The following is a 24,066-nucleotide window of genomic DNA, read 5'->3' as shown; positions in this document are numbered from 1 at the left end:
TAATAAGCCAAGTTAAGAAATTGCTCAGAGTAGCCAAAAGATAATGCCTTATAAGGTACTAGGAAGGTTTGTAGATCACTCGGAACCACGAGGGAAAATAGAGAACAGTTCAAAAACTATTGTGCATGCTTAAATAGGCTATGAATATTAGTCAAATTGCCCCTGGAGGAGCTAGAGCGAATCAGTGTGATCATGGGATCATTTTGAAAATATTTTGAAAAAAAGAACAAATTCCTATGCCCCACAAATAACCCAGAGATCTTTGATGTGAAGTATCTTTGATGTGAACAAGACGGGGCCCTCCCTCTTTACAGCACAAGCTGGGGAGAATAGCACTGTCTTGAGAATAAGCAACCTTTGGTTTTGCCTGATCTCGCTGTCCGACTCTGTCTTCTCAGTGAGCAATTGATTCCCTCTGGGGAAGAACCCTGGGGCAAATTTGTCCAACAACCAATCAGCCTGAGCACTTCATTTGTAATCAGAACATCACTCTCATTATTGAATTCATTTCTCATTAGGCGATTCTCCCAGTGCACACAGAGTACTGTGACCTGTGGGAGACGTTATTGCTACTCTCCATTTCTGCACCTGCCTTGCTTTCTTCAGTCACATGGACACACGTTTGGCTTGCCTGATGCCTCTTAGACACTGTTGATGTTGGGGAGGGACTTTTGAGAGGTGCAGGGGCTGCCACTGGAGTGAGAACTGAACATCTCCCATAAATGAATGGAACATCTCATGCAAGCACTTTGGTTCCTGCCCAGTCCTTATCAACAGAGCTAGCTCACTCATCTACTGCCCATCAATTGTGCAGGAATCAGCAGATGGCCACTCAAATCGTGCATGTGGGAACTGGTCTGCAGGTAAGGTAAAGGTGAAGTCATAGAGCATAGAGCTATAGAGTTGGAAGGGATCCTGCTACCTCCTTGTAGCAGGTAACAGCTAAAATCTATTTAACTACAGTATAAGAATCATATAGCATTCAGGGTTCTCAAACTACCAGGGCTAGGATCTTGAGAATGCTGAGAAACTAGATTTCATTTTAATGAGAGTGAATTAGCTGCATACAGAGCAGCATTTGCTACTGAGTATTGGCTCAGCATAATGCGATGAAAAGTGGCTCTAAAGCTGACATTAACTGTGCCAAGTTCTGTTTATTATTCCCTGCCAAATAGAATCATAGAATCGTAGAGTTGGAAGAGACCACAAGGACCATCCAGTCCAACCCCCTGCCAAGCAGGAAACACCACCAAAGCATTCCTGACAGATGGCCTTCAAGCCTCTGCTTAAAGACCTCCAAAGAAGGAGACTGCACCACACTCCTTGGCAGCAAATTCCACTGTCGAACAGCTCTTACTGTCAGGAAGTTCTTCCTAATGTTTAGGTGGAATCTTCTTTCTTGTAGTTTGAATCCATTACTCCGTGTCCGCTTCTCTGGAGCAGCAGAAAACAACCTTTCTCCCTCCTCTATATGACATCCTTTTATATATTTGAACATGGCTATCATATCACCCCTTAACCTTCTCTTCTCCAGGCTAAACATGCCCAGCTCCCTAAGCCGTTCCTCATAAGGCATTGTTTCCAGGCCTTTGACCATTTTGGTTGCCCTCCTCTGGACACGTTCCAGCTTGTCAGTATCCTTCTTGAACTGTGGTGTCCAGAACTGGACACAGTACTCCAGGTGAGGTCTGACCAGAGCAGAATACAGTGGTACTACATATTACTTCCCTTGATCTAGATGCTATATGTACTCCTATTGATGCAGCCCAGAATTGCATTGGCTTTTTTAGCTGCTGCATCCCACTGTTGACGCATGTCAAGTTTGTGGTCTACCAGGACTCCTAGATCCTTTTCACATGTACTGCTCTCAAGCCAGGTGTCACCCATCCTGTATTTGTTCCTTTCGTTTTTTGTTTTTTTTGCCCAAGTGTAGTACTTTACTTTACATTTCTCCCTGTTAAAATTCAAAATAGGGTCACCTCATCCCAGTTTCCTCTATGGCATTGGTCTTCAGTTGGTGGGACAGAGCCAGAGCCCTCCCTAGTGTCCCTTGGAAAGGAGCTGTATCAGCACCCACTCTGTGCAATCACTTTACCTTGGTGCCACAGTGCCAGGACAGGAAGCTTCTCCTGTGCTGGATGTTGCCACGATAGGAGCATCGCATTGCCATACACATATAAGTCAGACACTCCATAGTCTGATAGGTGATTTTTTTGTGCCCCTCCCCCAGCCTGTGCCCTGAGCAGGGGCCGGTTTCACCAACCCCGAGACTTGCAATCTGGCCTAGGATGAGTTGCACAGCAGCATTACAGGCAAGTAAATGGTTAAGTAAAGGGACGCAGGTGGCACTGTGGTCTAAACCACTGAGCCTAGGGCTTGCCGATCAGAAGGTTGGCAGTTTGAATCCCCGAGACAGGGTGAGCTCCCGTTGTTCGGTCTCAGCTCCTGCCAACCTAGCAGTTCGAAAGCACATCAAAGTGCAAGTAGATAAATAGGTACCGCTCCGGCGGGAAGGTAAATGGCGTTTCCGTGCACTGCTCTGGTTTGCCCAAAGCGGCTTAATCATGCTGGCCACATGACCCGGAATCTGTCTGCAGACAAACACCGGCTCCCTTGGCCTATAGAGCAAGATGAGCGCTGCAACCCCAGAATTGTCCACGACTGGACTTAACGGTCCAGTTAAATGGTCCAGTTAAGTGGACTTTAACCATTTTTAAATGGTTAAAAGTTTGGGTCCCCAAATGCGCACTTCGATTAAAGGTAGCTCCCAGGTCCGAAAAGCCTGAAGACTTTTGTTCTATGGTAAAAGTGGGACCGTGTACTTACACCAACATGTTAAGTTGCTCAGGTGACTTTATGGCTGCAAATTCAGAATGAGCACAGGAGTGGAAAGCAAACCTGTTGAGTGTGTGGAGATAGGGAGGGGAAGGGATATGCCATCTCTTACACCCCCTATCTTGCAGAGAAGGTCTGGCTGCAATTTAAGGGAGTAAATATTAATGCGGAGGGATGGGTTTAAAAGGAAACCCCTAAGCCAGCACAGGTTTACAGTACTGTACTTCAGAGACCATTAAACTGGAAATGGCAAACTGCTGCCCTCTAGTGCCCTCCATGGGAAAGTGACTGATAAAAGTCCTGAGTTTGGCTTTATAGATTTCTTATTCCAGTTTATTGCTGCAATGCTCCTTTTGTTTTGTTTTTCTTCGCATTGCCCCAAACCACTGGTATTTCTTATTCACTGTAGAAGATCTCTTCTCATGTCTCCTTTCCCTTCCTGTTTACACCACCTTCTTGTTGGAAGTTTGGGTGCAAACTCAATTTACTGGCAAGAGCAGGCATCCCCAAACTGCGGCCCTCCAGATGTTTTGGCCTACAGCTCCCATGATCCCTAGCTAACAGGACCAGTGGTCAGGGATGATGGGAATTGAAGTCCAGAACATCTGGAGGGCCGAAGTTTGGGGATGCCTGCTTAAGAGCCTCAGCAAAGCCCCACTGCACCTCTGGCTCACGAGGAGACCCTTTCCAGAGCCCATGGAGGATTTCCCCATTGGGCTCTGGGCCAGGTCTCCTCATGAGCTGGAGGAGTAGCAGGTCTTTGCTGAGGCTGGTCAGGTCTTCCTCCCACTTTCAGAGACCGCCTGGGAGGTGCTGGAATGCTGTTCCTGCTGAGAAAAAATCCCGGGGGCAGCTCAGCTTGCAGAAGAGGGGTTTGCATGAGGTTAAGAAAGATAAGAGTGAGGCACATCCACGTTACCAGACTGTTTAACTTATCAGCTTATTTTTCTATCTCCTTGTTGTTTAGACTGAGACATCTTAGGTTGCATCCTGCTTGTCAGTTCCTCCCCCAACTTCTCTCTTTGACCTCAGATGGAGAGGTCATCTTTCACTATCCTCCAAGAGAACAAAGGAGCAAACCAAAGTTTCTGCATTTCCTACAATAAACAACTTTCTTATTTTCTTGTCTACATCTCTCTCTCTCTCTCTCTCTCTCTCTCTCTCTCTCTCTCTCTCTCTCTCTCTCTCTCTCTCATTCGAACAGGTAAGTCTCCTGTTTAACCAAGACTCACTTGTTAGATACTGCTTATTCTGCAAACAAAAGGGTTTCCATAAGCAACTGATCCTGTTATCCCAATACCCCTCCTGTACTTTGTTCAAGTAAAATGCAGTCACCCTGCCTTTGTTACTTGCCATCTGCTGCTTCTATGTACTTTTCCTCTTTATTTTCACTTCAAAGTCCTCCTAGACCTGGATTCCTCTGATATCAGTTATTTAGTTATGTCGATTTCAGACAGGGGCGTCGATTTGTAAATAGAGACTTTAGATAATAATAATAATAATAATAATAATAATAATATATTATTATTATTATTATTATTATTATTATTATTATTATTATTTATACCCCGCCCATCTGGCCGGGTTCCCCCAGCCACTCTGGGCGGCTTCCAACAAAATATTAAAACACAGAAATCCACCAAACACGAAAAGCTTCCCTAAACATTGGGGATTGCCGATGGGGAGTTAGTTGTAGTATATGTGTGAGTGTGTATATATACACACACACCGATATGTATATAGGTAAAGGTAAAGGGGCCCCTGACCATCAGGGTCCAGTCATGTCCGACTCTGGGGTTGCGGCGCTCATCTCGCTCTATAGGCCAAGGGAGCCGGCGTTTGTCCGCAGATAGCTTCCAGGTCATGTGGCCAGCATGACAAAGCTGCTTCTGGCGAACCAGAGCAGCGCATGGAAACGCCGTTTACCTTCCCCTATTTATCTACTTGCACTTTGATGTGCTTTCGAACTGCTAGGTGGGCAGGAGCTGGGTTCCGAGCAACACACAAAAAACTTATTGGATTTTCCTCAGGGAGCATAAATCTGGACTGAAGGGGGAGAAAGGTGAAGGATTAGCCTATAGATTGTGTGGGTGGTGCAAATAACTTGGGGCCATGAGGAACTTTGCATCCTTAGACCAAAGATTGCACCTACTTGTCTCACACCTGTGTACCTTTTGCTTTACCAGCCCCATGTCTTTGGAACTCACTGACCCCAGGTATTGAAAAGTACCCTGTGCCTTCCACTTTGAAAGAAATGCCTGAAGGCATGCCTGTTTTCACTAGTCTCTTCCAAACTGATTAAATGGGATATTTAAATATTCCCTTATCCTCTTAAATTCTTTCCCTAAAATCTGTTCAGTCAATGTGTAAGTCTATGGGCAGGGCTCTCTCTCTGTGTGTGTTTTAAATTAAAAATATTTATTGTTCTCTTTAATGGTATGCTTTAATATGGTGGGACCCAGGTGGCGCTGTGGTTAAACCACTGAGCCTAGGGCTTGCTGATCAGAAGGTCGGCGGTTCGAATCCCTGTGACGGGGTGAGCTCCGTCGGGAAGGTAAACAGCGTTTCCATGTGCTGCTCTGGTTTGCCAGAAGCGGCTTTGTCATGCTGGCCACATGACCAGGAAGCTATACGCCGGCTCCCTCGGCCAATAATGCGAGATGAACGCCGCAACCCCAGAGTCGGACACGACTGGACCTAATGGTCAGGGGTCCCTTTACCTTTAATATGGTGCCTTGTGTTTTTTTAGCCAGTTATGCAATAACAAATTAAAAAAGCAAACAATTTTCGGGAGAGAACGAATCACCATAGCAGACAAAGGTAAGGCAGACTGCCACTTCTTTTCAGGCATACTTTGTTGTGTCTGGTCTAACCATCTCACATCCAGTTTTCTCCTACATATCGATCTCTTGCAAGCCACTCTGGGAGCCTTGTCAAAAATAATTTAAACAAACAAACAAACATATTCTCCACCAGCTTAAATAGGCACATTAACTGCCTTCCTGCCTTCCTTTATAGCTTCTGCCTTTTTAGGGCAGAGCTTCTCAACCTTTTTGAATGCACAGCTCCCTGGACCAACTTGACCCTTCCCCTGTGGCAAAAGGCGCTCCAAGCCTCAGCCCAGTAATAACAAACAAACATTTTCAAATGAAAAAGTCTAAATTGGAAACGGAATTGTTAGAATCGAAAAGTAAGAATCTGTCAAAAATGTATAATTTGTTGTTGGAATGGCATACGAAAGATGAGCAAACAAAATGTGTAATGATTAAATGGGCAAATGATGTAGGACAGTGATGGCGAACCTATGACACGTGTGTCAGACGTGACACGCAGAGCCCTCACTGCTGGCATGTGCCCCATCGACCCATTCGAGCTTGTTGTTGTTGGTTTCCCCCCCCCCATTTGTTCTCCCGCTCCCCCTACGCTCTCTTGTAGCCAGAGATTGGTTTTTTAACCCTTTCGGTGCTGTTTTTTCTGGCGCTTTGGCAGACTATGATTGGGTGTAACAGCGTTCGTTTTTTAACCCGTTCTGTGCTGGGTTTTTTGGCGTTGTCACAGTGGCCGGAGTGGACTACTTCAGAGTAACGACGCTACGCAGCTCTGCATTTTATTCTTTTATTGGTGCTGCGTATTTACAGTGCTCAAGTCATTGCTATTTACACGGAGCGATGTTGTCAGTCGGTTTCAGAACCTCCTAATGGCTTTTGGCGCGTCTTTCTCCAACACAAAAGCTTTGGCAGACCCATCCTCTTGCCCCTCCTCTTCCTGCGTAATTCTGGAGTTGGAGGGATGGGTCTTCCCCCCTTGCTTGCCCCTTCCTGTCCCACCTGGGACCCTGGCTCCTCTACCTTGCCTGAGCCTCGGACACGACTTCCTGCTTCCCCACTGGAATCGGAACTCTCCCTGCTTTCCCCTTTGCTCGGGGACGGACTTGAACTCAGGAGGGGAGGGACTTCGCGATATCCCCTGTCCCTCACATCCACCCCCCTCCCAAGCTCTCCTTCACCCCTCCCCAGGCCCCCCCCATGTGTCGGTGACGACTGGAAGCCTAAGAACTCAGTGCTCTCCGAGCCCGTTGGTGTGAATACCTCCCCCCAGTCCTGCGAGCCCCCCCCTTCCGCCTGGGAGGATGGGAATCCCAAAAAGTCCGTGGCGTCAGAGCTGGTGGGGGTAAAAACGTTCTGCCAATCTGCTCCTTCCTCTGACTGGGTGGATCTCGGTGACACCCATACCTCATCCTCTGGTTCCTCAAACTCCGCTTCCCAGCGCCATGGTGAGCTGCTCTCCCGTGCCTCCTCCTCCTCCCCCTCCCTTTCCATGTGCCAGGGCTTGGGTCTGTGGGGAAAGAGGGCGTGAAATTCTTCCACCAAGAATTCCTCCTGTATCTGAGTGGCTGGGACCCATTCATTCTGGGACGGTGGAGCGTCCTCCCATGCCATGAGGTACTCCAGTCCCCCCACCCCCCACCTTGAATCCAGGATGGCCGTGGCCTCATTGAGTTGCTCCCTGCCTTCCCTCTCCCCCCCTCCCTCGGGGGTTTGTTCGCTGTCTCGGAGCCTGCTGCTTTCCCTGTACGGCGACAGCAGCGATCTATGAAACACTGGATGCACCCTCATGTCCTCTGGCAGTGCCAGCCTGTATGCCACCGGGTTTACCTGTTGCGTGACCGTGAAGGGGCCCAGCCTTTTGGGTGCCAGCTTTTTGCACCTCCCTCTGGTGGGAAGGCCCTCCGAGGACAACCACACCTTGTCCCCCACCCTGATGATCTCCCCTTGTCGCCTGTGGCGATCTGCCCCCTTTTTGTACGCTTCCTTGGCCCTCTCCAAGTGTTCTCTGAGCTGCTGGTGCACCGTCTCCAGTTCCTCTGCCCAATCCTCAGCCTGTGGGCCCTCCTCCTCCTCCTCCTCCCTCTCCCTCTCTGGGAAAGATCTGAGGTCGCGCCCGTAATTGGCCTTAAAGGGCGACACCCCTGTGGAGACGTGCACTGCATTGTTGTAGGCAAATTCTGCTAGTGGCAAGCGATCCACCCAGTCCGTTTGCCGCTGGCTGACGTAGCATCTCAGGTACTGCTGCAGAATGGCGTTGACCCTCTCCGCTTGTCCGTTGGTCTGCGGGTGTCTAGCCGTCGACAAGCTGACCTCCACCTGCAGGAGGTTCATGAGCCGCCGCCAGAACCTGGAAACAAATTGGCGGCCACGATCCGAAATAACCCTTAAAGGTAATCCATGCAGTCTGAAAATGTGATCAACAAACAGTTTGGCTGTCTCTTCTGCCGAGACTGCCCTGGCACACGGTATAAAGTGACACATTTTGGACATAAGGTCCACCACCACCAACACTGCAGTCTTACCCCTGGACGAAGGCAGATCTGTGATGAAGTCCATGGACACCACTTCCCACGGCCTGTGTGGTGTGGCTAAGGGCTCCAGCAACCCTGGTGGCGCTGCTCTGACCACCTTCGCCCGCTGGCAGGTGGTACAGCCCCTTACATAGTCTCGAACATCTTCCCGCACCCCTGGCCACCAGAAGTGTCTCATGACTAGGTGAGCGGTTTTGTCCCTTCCAAAATGCCCCGCTGTAGGGTTGTCGTGCATCTGCTTGAGGACCGTACGTCGAAGCTGGGTGGTGGGCAGGTACAGCGCACCCTTGTAGAAAAGCAGCCCTCTGCGTTCTGCAAAGTCTTTTGCCTGCTCCCTCCCCCCTCTCAGTTCTCTGAAGATGCGGTTGGCAAATTCATCCGCTGCCGTCAGTGCTGTGAGTTCTGCCTCGCTCACCACAGCTGCTCCGCAGGACCATGCCGACGGGGGGAAAATGTGCCTTGGGGCTGGTGGCGCCTCCTCCTCCATGTACTCTGGCTTGCGGGAGAGGGCATCCGCCCTGACATTCTGCTCCCCCGGGATGTAGTGGATGGAGAAGTTGAAGTTCGAGAAGAACTCTGCCCACCGTATCTGCCGCTGGTTGAGCACCCTGGCAGTTCTCCAGAACTCCAGGTTCTTGTGGTCTGTGCACACCTGGATGGGGTGCTTTGCGCCCACCAGGAAGTGTCGCCAGTGCTGGAACGCAGCGTAGATCGCAAGAAGTTCCCTATCAAACACTGTGTAGTTGCGTTCAGGCTGTGTCAGCTTCCTGGAGAAGAAGGCACAGGGTCTCCACTCCCTGTTGGCGTCCAGTTGCAACAAAATTGCGCCCACAGCTTTTTCAGAAGCATCTGTCTCAATGCGTAGGGGCGCGTCCTGCACCACATGGAACAGGTTTTGGTCTGAGGCGAACACTCTCTTGAGGCTTTCGAACGCTGCTTGCGCCTCTGGTGTCCACTTGAACTTCTGCTTGCCTCTCAGGCAGTCCGTGATGGGAGCCGTAACGCGAGAGAAGTTCTTGATGAACTTCCTGTAGAAGTTAGCGAAGCCTAGTAGGCGTTGGGCATCTTTGCGCGTCCTGGGGCTGTGCCAGTCCAGGATGGCCTGCACCTTGTCCTTGTCCATCGCCAGCCCCTTGTCTGACAGCTTGTAGCCCAGGAAGTCCACCTCTTTGGTGTGAAACTTGCACTTCTCCAGCTTCACATACAGGTGGTTCTCCTTCAGGCGTTGTAACACCTCTCTGACATCTTTCACATGCTGCACCGGGTCATTCGAGTAGATAAGGATGTCATCTAGGAAGACCAAGCATTTCCTGAAGAGGAGGGACCCCAGGACGTGGTGCATGAAGGCCTGGAAGCATGCTGAGCCCCCTTGCAAACCGAAGGGCATTACCAGATATTCAAAAGAGCCCAGAGGCGTGAACATCGTGGTTTTCCATTCATCTCCTTCCCGGATCCTGATCAAGTTGTACGCCCCCCTTAGGTCCAGCTTGGTGAAAATCTTGCCCCTGCGTGCCGCTGTCAGGAGATCATCCACTCTGGGCATGGGGAAAGCCACTGGCTCTGTCACCGAATTCAGCCGTCTAAAGTCCACCACAAGACGGCGCTGTTGCGTGTCTTTCTTGTCCACCCAGAAGACCGGGCTGCCCCCTGCTGCCTTGCTTTCCCTTATGAACCCCCGCTTGAGGTTCTTGTCGATGAAAGCGCGCAGATCCTCCAGCTCCTGGTCTGACATGGCGTACAGCTTGGCCGGGGGTATCGTCGCCCCTGGCACCAGGTTGATCTGGCAGTCAAAAGGCCTGTGCGGGGGTAGGTGGTCGGACTCCGCTTCGCTGAAGACCTCCTGCAGGTCCCAGTACTGCTTGGGTATTGCCTCACCCCCTTTGATATGCATGGTGGCCACCGTGGCTATTGGAGGCCCCTCCCCTGGTTGGTGCTGCATGCAATGTTCCAGACAAAAGTCCGACCCAAACGTGATGCACCTCTGGTGCCAACTGATGGAGGGGTCGTGGCGCGCCAGCCAGCTCATGCCCAAGACGATGGGGGGGTCTGAGATGGTGGTGACGTTGAACGCCAGTGTCTCTGAGTGCCTTCCCACCGTCATTCTCATGGGGGGGGTTTGATGTGTGATGGCCCCTCCCAGCAGCTCCCTGCCGTCAATGGTTGCTACGTGCAGAGGAAAATCCAACTGCAAAAGCTGGATTTGGTGCTCTTCTGCAAAGCTTCTCGAGAAGAAGTTGGCGGACGCCCCACTGTCAATTAAGGCGAGGACCGTCAGGGGATAGCCATTTGGGAGCGTGAGCGTCACTTCTAGAACCACTCCTGCTCTGGGAGGGGTGGGCTGGCTCTGCACCTCTCTGTGCGGGTGGGCGGGCTGGGGCTGTTGTCTGCTGACTGTGCCTGGCTGCTGCCCCTTGTCTCCTGCAGCCAGGCTTTCCCGTTTCCCTGCTGTGGTGCTGCGTCAGTGGGGGAGGGCACCACCGTTCCCGCCTTTCCTTGCCACTCCCTGCGATGTGGGCAGTCTCTGACGAGATGCTGGGGTGAGTTGCAGAGAAAGCAATTCCCGCCCCTTCCCTCCTTGCGTCTTGGCGCCGCTGGGGTTTGAAAAGCCCGCGCGCGCGCGCTATCAATCTGCATGGGCTCCTGGTCCTGGCTGGCTCCAGGCGTGGCCTGAAAGGGTTGTTGAGGGAGTGGCTTCTCCTGCGACCGTGGGAACCAAGCCCGCTTTGCGCGCGTCGCTTGCTTGTCGTTCCACCGGGATTCCTGCCTCACCCCCACCGCCAGAGCTGCTTTGCTCAGCTGATCCATAGTACTGGGCTTTGGACCTCTCGAGAGTTCATCCTTCACCTCCTCGCTCAAACCCAAGTAAAACGCAGCTTGCATGGGAGGCGAATCCAAAACCCACCCCAGTCTGTGCACCAGCATGGTGAATTTCGCCCAATATGCGCGAACTGTCATATTTCCTTGGCGTAAATTATGCAGTTCCTCCTTAGTCTGGTCCAAATGACTATCGGACGAATACATCGTCCTCAAACCTTCTAGAAATTGTTGGACATTTTTCATGCAAGGATTCTTGGTTGCGATTAATGGTCTTAGCCACTCCCTGGCTGCTCCGGTGAGATGTTCCACAATAAACGCTACTCTGTGCTCATCATCGGGGAACTCATTCTGGTGCAGCTCAAGAGCATACACGATCTCAGTCTCAAAGCCCTGAAACTCCTTCGGGTCTCCATTGAACTTGCTTACAAGGGTCCCTGCTCTCCTTCCTGGCAGCACTTGGACTTGGGGAGCCCCTCCCGCCTTGTTTTTCTCTGCATCCAGCTTGTTTTGGAGGTCTACCGTCACCGCCCTTAAATGCTGCTCTTTTTCCTGGAGCTCTCTCACCTGTTCCGCAAGTTGTAGCCGGTCGTCCTGGACCTTCTTAGTCTCCTCTTTAGCTGCCTTCAATTCTCCCTGCGCCTGCAGCGACAGCTGTTGCAGTTCTAGCTGGGCTTGCTCAGCGATCTGCCGCCACTTCTCCGCCTCGGACACGCTCATCCCGGCAACTCCGAAGTAGCCCAAAAAGGATTAGGAGGTTGCTGTCACAGTGGCCGGAGTGGACTACTTCAGAGTAACGACGCTACGCAGCTCTGCATTTTATTCTTTTATTGGTGCTGCGTATTTACAGTGCTCAAGTCATTGCTATTTACACGGAGCGATGTTGTCAGTCGGTTTCAGAACCTCCTAATGGCTTTTGGCGCGTCTTTCTCCAACACAAAAGCTTTGGCAGACCCATCCTCTTGCCCCTCCTCTTCCTGCGTAATTCTGGAGTTGGAGGGATGGGTCTTCCCCCCTTGCTTGCCCCTTCCTGTCCCACCTGGGACCCTGGCTCCTCTACCTTGCCTGAGCCTCGGACACGACTTCCTGCTTCCCCACTGGAATCGGAACTCTCCCTGCTTTCCCCTTTGCTCGGGGACGGACTTGAACTCAGGAGGGGAGGGACTTCGCGATATCCCCTGTCCCTCACAGGCGTTTTGGCAGACTATGTCGGTGCTGCGTGTTAGTTCCAGCGAAGGTATTATTCGTCATTTATTTCTGTTCTCTTTCCCCCAAAAAAAGTGCAGCAGCTTTGGGGCAGACCCTCCCAAAAGAGCAAAGCAACTTTTGCACCCCCCCAAAAAACCCTCCAAAACTTTGGTTAGCATCTCCCCCCAAAAAACACAACAACTCTGGGCACGTTGTGATAAATAAGGGTTTTTTGGTTTGGTTTGGTTAAATAATTAGTTTTTGGTTTATTAAATACAGTTATATATTACAATTATACATTTTTGTTATTTAAACTATAAATATCGTGAAATTATGGGGGGTGGGGTTCTCGAAGTGACACACCACCCAAGTTATGCTCGGTTTTTTGGCGAATTTTGACACACCAAACTCAAAACGTTGCCCATCACTGATGTAGGACATAATATCATGGTGGAAGATTGGGAAAGGTTGTGGAAGTATAATATGAAATTTACCGCGTGTACAGTGTTAAAAGAAAATTTGATGAAAATGATGTATAGATGGTATCTGACTCCGGTAAAGTTAGCTAAGATTTATCATAAACAAGATAATAAATGTTGGAAATGTAAAAATCAAGAAGGAACTTTCTTCCACATGTGGTGGATGTGCCCCCAAGTGAGAGACTTCTGGGAAAAGATTTATAATGAATTGAAAAAAGTGTTGAAAAACACATTTGTCAAGAAACCAGAAGCCTTCTTACTTGGGATAACGGGAGACGAAATACCTAGGAAGGATGTTACTTTCTTTTTGTATGTCACAACAGCTGCAATAATTTTACTTGCAAAGAATTGAAAGAATGAAGAATTACCAACAGTGGATGAATGGCAGAAGAAGCTGATAGAATTTATGGAACTGTCTGAGTTGACCGGGAGACTCCGGGATCGGAGTGAAGCAGCAGTGGAAGAAGATTGGAAGAAATTCAAAATTTATTCAAAGAATAAGCGTATAATAGATTAGAATCAGTGGAAGTGAGGTATACAAAGAGGTTGTAGATAATACTATGGTGTGAAATAAGTATTGTTAGAAGATAATTATAATTTAATCAAGAGGTAAGATATAGATAGAGTGTAAAAGGATAAGATACAAAAGATAGAGAAATAAGGTAATATTAAAGTAATAATTAGAGTTTATTTAAGATTTAGAGTTTACGAAGGATGATGTGTAAAGAAACGCAGAAGGAGGTGGAATGAGGAAGTCAATAGATTAGAAATCAGGGTTATAAATTAGAATTTTTGTTTTTGTATTTTTGTACTTTGTATTTTTTGTATTTTGTATTTTCTTTGTGTGTTTTGTATTTTTGTATGTTTTTGGTTGTTTGTTAAAAAAACCCTTTAATAAATACATTTTTTTTAAAAAATAACAAACAAACAAACAATTTTTTTTATTTATTTATGCAAAGCCGGCAGCCCCTCATCCCTTTTCGAACACCCTCAGCCTCCTCTTTTCTCCCCTCTCCTTGGGAGTCCTCCAGGGAGCCGCTGCCCCTTCCCTGCCCCAAAGAGAGGTGTCTCTTCCTGCCGCCCTGCAGGGGCCTGGGAAGAGGATGCCCCCAGCCTTAGCGACCCAAAGGAGCCTGGCCGAAAGTGAACGTGAGGCCACCATCTTACTCACCTTGGGAGGCAGCAGCAGGTACTGCCTGCCTTGCATGGTGGAAAGGTTCCCCTCCAGTGCCAGACACTCAGCTCCCAGGCAGCCATTGCATACAACAAGCACAAGAAAGGTCAGAATGGGGCCTGCCTGCCCTGTCTCCCACTTGACCAGCAAGGGCTGGCAGACTGGCCGGCTGGGCTCCCTTGCCCACTTGCTTGCTTACTCCAAGGACGCCTCAGCTCCTGGCAACCAGCACCCCCTGGCCAGCCCCAGAGGCACCATTCGCCTGGGGAGCTTACCTTCCAAGTCCCAGACTGCAGAATCTGGGACCGGCAGCCGTGTGACACCGGAAGTTGAGTCGATGTAACTTCCGGTGTCGCTTTGCCCTTCTATGGGCACCAAAAATGGCCGCCGCCGGCTTCGAAAGTCGCTTGTACGCATGTCAGGAAGTGCGTTGATGCAACTTCCAGTGTCGCTCCGCCCATCTATGGGCACAAAAATGGCCGCCGCCGACACCGGAAGCCGCGTCTATGGACTTCCGGACATGTGTAGATGCGACTTTCGAAGCCGGCGGCGGCCATTTTTGGTGCCCATAGAAGGGCAAATCGGAAAGGGAAAAAAATGGCCGCCGGCAGGAGAAAATAACGGAGAAAAACGGGAGATGAAGTGATACGGGGGACCACCGGGAAAAGGTAAGTAAAGACGGGGGTTTCCCGGGGAAAACGGGGTACTTGGCAGCTATGCTGGGGAGCTTATAGCCAGGGCTGCTGCAACAAACAGCAGTGGAAGCCTTGGGGAGGCAGAGATGCAAGAGGGCATCAGGGGAGGGTGGGGAGGAAAGAGGGACAGAAGCCAGTGTTGCCTATGGCACCCCTGACTAGCATTCAAGGCACCCCATTAATTCACACAAGAGAGTTATTAATCATTAAAATCACAGGCAGCTCTGACGTTTTGCTGCACCTGCTAATTGCACCCGCTAACTACAGAACCCAGGACGATAAACCATTTTAAACAGCTCCTGGGATATAGAGGAATTATAGAAGAAAAGGCCCAGAAACAGAAAACATTCTTTTAATTTTAACCTCAGTAAATAAAAGTAGTATTTTGGGATGCAAACCTCATACTTCCGGGGCAGGGGTGTGGGGATAAAACCCCAAATCACCCCATAGTCCATTTTAAAATTATTGTTACTTTAATCTGAATGCATCAATAATACAGTGGTACCTCGGGTTACGAACGCGATCCGTTCTGGATCGCAGTTCGTAACCTGAAAAGTTTGTAACCCGAAAATGGTGTTTTGCGCATGCGCAAAGCGCTATTTTCGCGCTTTGCGCATGCGCAAATGCACGCGGCGCTTCTGTGCACGCGCTGAAAATACTTCCGGGTTTGCACAGTTCGTAACCTGGGTTGTTCGTAACCCGAGGTACGACTGTAATAAGAAATGCTCTGAAGCTCAACATGAGTCATTTTAGCTCCTGTTTATGTGCTTCTGTCCATCTGGTGGGAACCTGGAAGAAAACACCTATTGGCACTGTTTGCCCAACCCTCAGGTTCATTCGGTTAACTTCCTTCTCTTTGCAACGTCGCCCTTTCTACAACTTCCTTACTCTGCCAATCATCTTTAGAGGCAGCTTCCGGTGACCAGGCTGAAGGCAGTACAAAGGTCCAGGGCTTCTCAGAAGGGCTTTGGAAGTGAAACCGGGCATTCAGCTCACTGCGAGTCAGTTTGCCTAGGGGAGAAAAACATATGGTCGACATGGCTCAAAGGTAAGAGAGGTTTGCATGTTTTGTTTAGCATTACGCTGCTGCTGTGTGCACTAGGAACAACTGAAGATCGAAGAATCACAGGTATGGTCACAGGGACACTTGGCAAAGTGTAGACTTATTCTGTAATCAGTTACGAACTATATCCTAGGTAGCAATGTCTCTGATAAGTGCCAGCTAATCATCTTACGCTTAGCAAATGCAAATTGCTTCCATAGCTATAATAATAATAATAATAATAATAATAATAATAATAATAATAATAATAATAATAATAATTTACTATTTGTACCCTGCCCATCTGGCTGGGTTTCCCCAGCCACTCTGGGTGGCTTTCAACAAAGATTAAAATGCATTAAAATGTCGCATATTAAAAACTTCCCTAAACAGGGCTGCCTTCAGATGTTTTCTAAATGTCAGGTAGTTGTTTATCTCTTTGACATCTGATCCGCATATTGATGGACACCCAGCCCAAACCCTCTGATGATCTCTCCCAGCGGCTTCATGTAGATGTTAAAAAGTAAACACACGGTTTACTGTACTTAACCTCTCTGCTGTGTGTGCTGTACAATTAAACTGAAGTTTCACTTTCCCTGGCCAAGTGCAGCTCTGTTTATAGAATAGTACTGTGGGTGGGACGCGGGTGGCGCTGTGGGTTAAAACACAGAGCTTAGGGCTTGCTGATCAGAAGTTTGGCAGTTTGAATCCCTGCGACGGGGTGAGTTCCCAGCTCTGGTTCGCCAGAAGTGGCTTTGTCATGCTGGCCACATGACCCAGAAGCTGTACGCCGGCTCCCTCGGCCAATAACGCGAGATGAGCGCCGCAACTCCAGAGTCGGTCACGACTGGACCTAATGGTCAGAGGTCCCTTTACCTTTTAACCATGCCTGAAACATTGAATGTTAAGGAATCTTACAGGTGTTTAAAAAGAGCTTTAAAGGCAAAATAATATAATGAAGGTGCATAACCGGGCTTTATTAAAAGAAAAGAAAAATCCGCTGTGGCTTTTTGCAAAGTAGATCTTAGGGTTTTAGAACTCTTATGCTGAAATAAGCCTTCTACCTGTCAGCTTCCAGTGTTTATACTCTGGCAGTAATTTTCCAGAAAGAAGACATGCATTTTCTGAGAGGGGGGGGGAGCTTTCCCCCAACTTACTCAACAATTTATAGTTTACCATCTGTTCAGTAGTGCAAGTATGACACCACACCAGTGGCGGAGCTTCATGCTCTGGCACCGGGGGGCGGAGAGCAGGTGGGGGCAGGGCTGGCACACGCCCGTGAGGTGTGGCGCCCAGCGCAGGCATGGAGGGGGGCAGCCGCGATGGCACCCTGCCAGGATCGCGCTGCCGGGGGTGGTGCGCTCCCCCCGCCCTCCTCTTCCTCCGCCAGTGCACCAGACAAGCTGCAATTCTGTTGAAATCACTGAGACTTACCTCTGAGCTAATAGGCATAGGATTGCTGTCCATCAAGCTATTAACGGAGACTTTCATTCTACATAGACAGAGCAGGGTTTTTATTGTGTCATTTGCAGAGTTCAAACAATGGTTTCGAGAGGCGCTCATTGATAGGCTGCAATATTCACAGATAATCAGTTGTTTCCCTTGCAAACAAAATTGTGTCATTCAGCAAATGTTGTCTCTCATCTAGAAGCACAAGAGTCTAGATATTTAATCAAGATTTGGGGACTAAATTTAAAGGTTTCAGGCTGCAACCCAGCAGAGAATTAAGGATACAACTCTTTTGTTCCACTTAAAAGGCAATTACCATTATGATCTCATGGTCACAGAGCAAATCTTAATTAGCCAAAGTGCACCTAGGGACCTCAGCAGATTTCTTTCAAGCTTGCAATAGTCTCAGGAGAGTCTCTCTTCACAACATCCTAGAGACTGGGAACATTTTCACATTAGACACTTAAAAATGCATTTCAGTGCCTCATGTAATATTTACGCCGTGTGTCATTATTGCTGGGGTAACCAACAGTGCCCTTCAGATATTTTTGGATTCCAACTTGCAGGCAACTTGGCCAATGGTCAGGGATGATGGAGGTTGTAGTCCAACAGCACCTGGAAGGCACCTCATTGGCTACCCCTGGATTAGGGTTAGGGTGTCCCTCTTTTTTGTCATCAGTTTTCCTCCCTGCAATTTGCAAGTTGCTTGCTCAAAACTGGGTTCATGCTGTGGCAAATCTGGGCAAGAGCTGATTGTTTCTGTGTGGAAAGTCAATAGGTAAATTATTGTTCTTCCTTATTTAATCAATTAGACCTAGGCAGGTGTACAGTATTTTATTTTGCATTTGTAGAAGATGTACCACTGGAACATCTGGCCACACTCCTTCTTGTGTATCAGATTATCATGACCTTTTGTGACTGTCTCTTGATTGCTTATGCTGCTAAAGTTGCCCTAGAAGGCTCAAATTCTATACATGTACTTGGGAATTTGCCTTTGAGTTGACATGTACAAGATTATACTAGAAATGGAGTCAACATTCCACTGTAGGGAATTAATAGCAAGAAAAGGAAGCAATGATTTGTGTGTGTGTGTGTGTGTGTGTGTGTGTGTGTGTGTGTGTGTGTGTGTATATATATATATATATATATATATATATATATAGTCTTGTCACGATTCTGAATATATCACACCACAAAGAATTCTATATTCTGCTTATGGGAATGCAGCTCAATGAGAATTGTTTTCACATGAGTGAAAAGTCATTATGAGTCAGAGAAAACCATGAGGTTAGTTGGGGGGTGGGACTGCTATACTTGGGTTTGCAAAAGCTGTCCAAAATAGGCACCCACCATTTCTGATTCTGCCTCCCCTCGAAGTTCTCAGTTCTTCCTGTACTTTCAGATGGTGTCACTGGGGGGTGGGGGGGTGGGAGAATGAGTTTTCACACATTTGCCTAAAATACGAATTTCTCACATTCTGAGAGAAAATATTATTGTTTGCACCTTACATCTGACTGATGATGAAAGCTGGCAAAGAGGTTGTGCTAGATTTGAAGGAACATTCACAGTGCCATATATGATGGCCATGAATAGGATGCAGTGGAATTCTCATATGGCAAAAAATACACCCCATGTTTGATGAGCCTCTAGTGAATTTGGAGATTGGAAACAGGTCTGTGGAAGCGAAGAAGAGGCCTGTTCATTGTGTCAGGCTTGTTAGTCTTGTGCAGGGCTGGGCAGACCCCTCTGGTTGTTGGAAGGCCAACTTTTTGCAGGCCACATTGACAAGTGGGCAGAGCTACCCTCCTGTCAACCCCCTGCCATCATATGATGTCAGCAGGTTTAAGCTTCAAGCTGTGGCTTACCTTCCAAGTTCCGGACTGCAGAATCTGGGACCGGCAGCCATTTGACACCGGAGGTTGCGTCAATGTAACTTCCGGTGTCGCTTTGCCCTTCTATGGGCACCCAAAATGGCCACCGCCGGCTTCGAAAGTCACTTGCACGCATGTCAGGAAGTACGCCGACGCAACTTCCGGTGTCGCTCCGCCCATCTATGGGCACCAAAATGGCCGCCGCCAACACCGGAAATCACGTCTATGCACTTCCGGACATGCGTAGATGTGACTTTTGAAGCTGGCGGCGGCCATTTTTGGTGCCCATAGAAGGGCAAATCGGAAAGAAAAAAAATGGCCGCCGGCAGGAGAAAATAACGGAGAAAAACGGGAGACGAAGTGATACGGGGGACCACCGGGAAAAGGTAAGTAAAAAAGGGGTTTTCCCGGGGGAAACGGGAGACTTGGCAGCTGTGAGCTGTGGTGTCAAAGAAAAATTCAATTCCCATTAGTGTTTGAATGATTTTGTAATGCTGCTGGCTTAAATGTCTGGTACAGGAAAGGCGTGGCCTGGCTCACTGAAAGTGGCCTGGCGGGACAACCTCACAAGTGTGGTGGGCCTAATTTGGCCCACAGATGAGAGGTTCCTCACAACTGGTCTCCTGGCACAATTCTTGTCCTAGCTACGAAAAGTCCTCGGGGCTGATGTCCAGACAAGGCTCTACTCCAGGGAAAAGAGGGCCTGCACCTCTGTTGCTCTCATGTTTCTGACACGAAGTCTGAACTGGCATGCTGCTTGGTTGTCAACAAGGCTCTAAGTTCATGCAGGCTGTAAGAAAATACAGTGGTGCCTCGCTAGACGAAATTAATTCGTTCCGCGGGTCTTTTCTTATAGCGAAAAATTCGTCTAGCGATTCCCATAGGAATGCATTGAATTTTTTTCAAAAATTTTTTTGCCCATAGGAACACATTAATTGAACTTCAATGCATTCCTATGGGAAACCACGATTCGCTAGACGAATTTTTCGTAAAACACATTCGTCTAGCGAGGCAAGCTCCGCTCGAAAAATCCTTTCGTTAAGCGGAAATTTAGTTGAGCAGGGCATTCGTTAAGCGAGGCACCACTGTATAAGTGAAATGATGCACAGCCATCATTTGGCAAGGTTGCCAATTGCAAAAAAGAAAAAGAAAGCCATATTGAGGAACCTATTTTGAGCCAAAGGACAGGAGTTAAGAGCAGAGTAAAAGAGTTTAGACTTAGTTGAGCTTATCATTCGTTCTCTGCATTTCAAGGCCTTTGAGATAGCCGTTGGGGCAGGGGAGTCCTCTCTGTGTGCTCCACCAACCACACGCCATTGCTCTCCCCAAGCCAGGAATTGGCTATCTGATCTATGTTTGTGTTGATTTTGAAAAACAAAAACAAAAAACGCTTCTCTGCCTATGTTTATTTGTAGGCAGATTTTGAAAGACGAACTCTCCAAGCTTTTCAATGAGCTCTGGGATGCTGATGTGAACCGCTTTGTGCCTGGAAAAGACTATACCATTTCCTTACAGGTATCAGTTATATGCTTAGCCTTCCTGCGTTCTCCCCAAAAGTAAGCATTGGCCGTGCCAGGAATCTGACTATCCCCACCCTCTGGCGTCTGTGCATACAGGGGCATACCCAGGATCAAAACTGGGGGGGGGGAGCCATGGTCATTGTCGTTGTGACATTTCAGCACGGAAAAGGCGAATGAAACCAAAATTTTAAGAAAATTATATATAATTATAGCAGTGCTTTATTATGGTAGTTATTACAATTATTTGCTTGAAATTTTTTGAAATTTTTTAGTCTAGTTACACTAATATCATTTTCCTTGGGTTTGAAGAAAACTTGTTCAAAACTTTCGTTTCAATCCAGTCCTGATTTTCCTTGAAGAATTTCCGATGGACAAGGAGGTTGTAGATAACAATAAGGTTTGAAAATATGTATTGTTAGAAGATAAGGCTATTTTAATTAGGAATTAAGATATAGACTGAATCTATAAAAGATAAGGAAAATAGATGTAGTAAAATGATAATATCTAAAGGAATCTAAGATTTTATGTAAGAATTAGAATTTACTAAATATGAAATATCAAGAAGTGCAGCAGAAGGTGGGAGAGGAAGTCAATAGATTTGAAATAAGGTTTATAAGTAAGAATTTTTGTTTTTGTATTTTTTGTATCTTTGTATTTTTTCCATTTTGTGTTTTTGTATTTTCTTTTTGTGTTTTGTATTTTTGTATGTTTTTGTTGTCGAAAAAATCTTTAATAAATATATTATATATATAAAAAAAGAATATCCGATGGACGCTTATCAGACACAACCCAGTCAGTCTGTCTTCTCCCATTGTACTTCTGAGCCAGGTCTTTACCCTTTAAAATTTAATTTTCTACAGAAATTACTTAACTTACCTTTTTGGAACCAATTTCTTATACCCATTTAGGCAGCCTCGATGTCTTCTAAATGTAAATAAGAAGGTAAACTAATAGCAGGCGGCTCAGTTTAGTGACGCGGAACTCACTAGACCCCTCTAGAAGATTCCCCCTTCTCTCTGCTAGAGCCCGCTAGAGACCTCTCCCTCCCTTGAATCCCAATGGTTGGCTGACATAGATTCCTCTACCAGTCACTAGGTGGCTCTAGATACTTCTCGGTTTTTACACCATTTCAGTGTGGTAAACAACTGATTATTCGCCATCGTCCTACCTAATTTTGTTTTGTTTCATCACTTTATAACCATTTAATTTTTTTTTTTGCTTCTGGGGGGGCAGCTGCCCCCCTGCCCCTCTCTGTGTACGCCCATGTGTGCATACAGTGTGAACATGCATAGGGAGGGCATTTTGCTGAATCCAAGAGAGCCTGTAGGCTAGGCTGCTCGCCACATAGGAATGTGTGAGTAAAGCATATGAGCAGAGCTTACGTAAAAGATACGGGGAGTTATTATCTGTATTTTACATTCTTTCCCCCTGACCCATGAGGAAAGTTAGTCAGGGGCTGAAGTCAACAAACAAAATAACTTTTCAGATGGCTCACCTAAAACTGCAGCACGCATCCAGCATAGTTCCACATTTTGCTTACAGGGGAAAGCTGGCTATGTACCGCAGGGCAGTAATGCGGCCAGAGACAGCGCTTCTGAACCATTGTTTTGCAGCGTAAATGAACAACGCCTGAAGAACACGGAAACTTATTCAAGTAAGGCTTCTCCCTTGAAGTTTAACTGTATCTTCCATTCAAGGGATATATTTAATGTTGATTTTGATTAGCAGAAACCCAGACTCAGAGAGAGGGGGAGCTATGAGATTGCCCAGACAGCCAAACTACAACTCTCAGGATTCTTTGGAGAAAACCATGCCAATTAAAACGATATAAATAAGCCCATATATCAATATAACCATACCAGTAGGGTTACAAATTAGGAGAGCCGCTGATATGTTCAGTCGGTAGCAAATCACTTCAACATACGTTTTATTAGTGGATGTGTGCAGGAAAATACACATGAGATTTGCCTGTTACGAAACATGGCTGCATACTTCAAGTAGCTGGTTTATTCCAGTCAGAAGATCACATGATTTTATTTTCCCACTTACAAGGCAAAATTAAAGGAGCAGGTTTTCACTGAGAAGGATGAAAGGCAGCGGCGGAGGAACCCTGAAGTCACGGCCACTGTATTAGAGTAGAAATTTTTGGGATCTTTCTCAGAGAGTGTGCTACGAGCTGTACAGCAAGCACCTAGTCCTTCTTATAGCGCTTTAAGTTTGCAACCATAGCCCAAAGGCCCTTTTTCTGATGGCTCTAGTCCCCTGCAACTCAGAGGCAAACTTTTTTACTTTGGGCATGTGGCATAAGACAATGGCTGAGTCCACACTGCACCTTTAAAATACATGACTCCCCCCCCCAAATATTGGGAACCGTAGTTTACCCCTCACAGAGCTATCATTCCCAGCACCCTTAACTAACCACAGGTCCCAGGATTCTCGGGGGGGGGGGGCGGTGGCGGTGGCAGTGTGCTTTAAATGTATTGTGTGGATGCAGCCCGAATGATAAGAGAGTCCACACATAAATTGGCATTTCAACCCAGGCTTAGTCAACAGTGTCCACTGAGTAAGTAACATAAATGAAACCTATCTTTCTTTCCACAAACTGAATTAATCTGAGGGTTATATTTCTTCTTATAGCCTTTATTTCCCTATTGGACAACTATGAGACATCAACTGGTATGGCAGAGCTGGTGACGGCAGAGGAAATAGCTGAAAATAACCACTTTCTCGATGCAGTGTTAGAAACTGAAGTGATGAAAGTGAGTACAGGAGTGGTAGGAACTCCAATAGTTTGCTTTAGTTCAGCAGCACCAGTGCCCATTATCCTGGGATTTTGCAACCTAAATGAACCTAATATATATGAACCTAATATAAATGAAAACACACACACACCCTGGACTTTGTTTCTGAATTAGCACCCAAGAGTTAAACCAGGCATCCCCAAACTTCGGCCCTCCAGATGTTTTGGACTACAATTCCCATCTTTCCTGACTGATCCTGTTAGCTAGGGATCATGGGAATTGTAGGCCAAAACATCTGGAGGGCCGCAGTTTGGGGATGCCTGAGTGTGAGGGACAGGGGATATCGCGAAGTCCCTCCCCTCCTGAGTTCAAGCCCGTCCCCGAGCAAAGGGGAAAGCAGGGAGAGTTCCGATTCCAGTGGGGAAGCAGGAAGTCGTGTCCGAGGCTCAGGCAAGGTAGAGGAGCCAGGGTCCCAGGTGGGACAGGAAGGGGCAAGTAAGGGGGGAAGACCCATCCCCCCAACTCCAGAATTACGCAGGAAGAGGAGGGGCAAGAGGATGGGTCTGCCAAAGCTTTTGTGCTGGAGAAAGACGCGCCAAAAGCCATTAGGAGGTTCTGAAACCGACTGACAACATCGCTCCGTGTAAATAGCAATGACTTGAGCACTGTAAATACGCAGCACCAATAAAAGAATAAAATGCAGAGCTGCGTAGCGTCGTTACTCTGAAGTAGTCCACTCCGGCCACTGTGACAGCAACCTCCTAATCATTTTTGGGCTACTTTGGAGTTGCCGGGATGAGCGTGTCAGAGGCGGAGAAGTGGCGGCAGATCGCTGAGCAAGCCCAGCTAGAACTGCAACAGCTGTCGCTGCAGGCGCAGGGGGAATTGAAGGCAGCTAA

The 24,066-nt window shown here is 47.7% G+C and overlaps 1 protein-coding gene across 1 annotated transcript; it reads left to right on the top strand.

The window, feature by feature from the left end:
- The first annotated feature begins 14,736 nt into the window (after positions 1–14,736).
- Positions 14,737–23,755, top strand: LOC118096513 (poly(U)-specific endoribonuclease-A). Its single transcript, XM_035138444.2, has 4 exons — positions 14,737–15,592; positions 20,322–20,421; positions 21,969–22,080; positions 23,064–23,755. Exons 1-4 carry the CDS (start codon positions 15,573–15,575, stop codon positions 23,339–23,341), a joined length of 510 nt encoding a protein of 169 aa, XP_034994335.2. The 5' UTR covers positions 14,737–15,572; the 3' UTR covers positions 23,342–23,755.
- Positions 23,756–24,066: the final 311 nt, after the last annotated feature.

This window comes from Zootoca vivipara, chromosome 5, assembly GCF_963506605.1.
Source record: "Zootoca vivipara chromosome 5, rZooViv1.1, whole genome shotgun sequence".
Lineage (NCBI taxonomy): Eukaryota > Metazoa > Chordata > Lepidosauria > Squamata > Lacertidae > Zootoca > Zootoca vivipara.
This window is presented reverse-complemented; position numbering and strand designations above follow the sequence as displayed.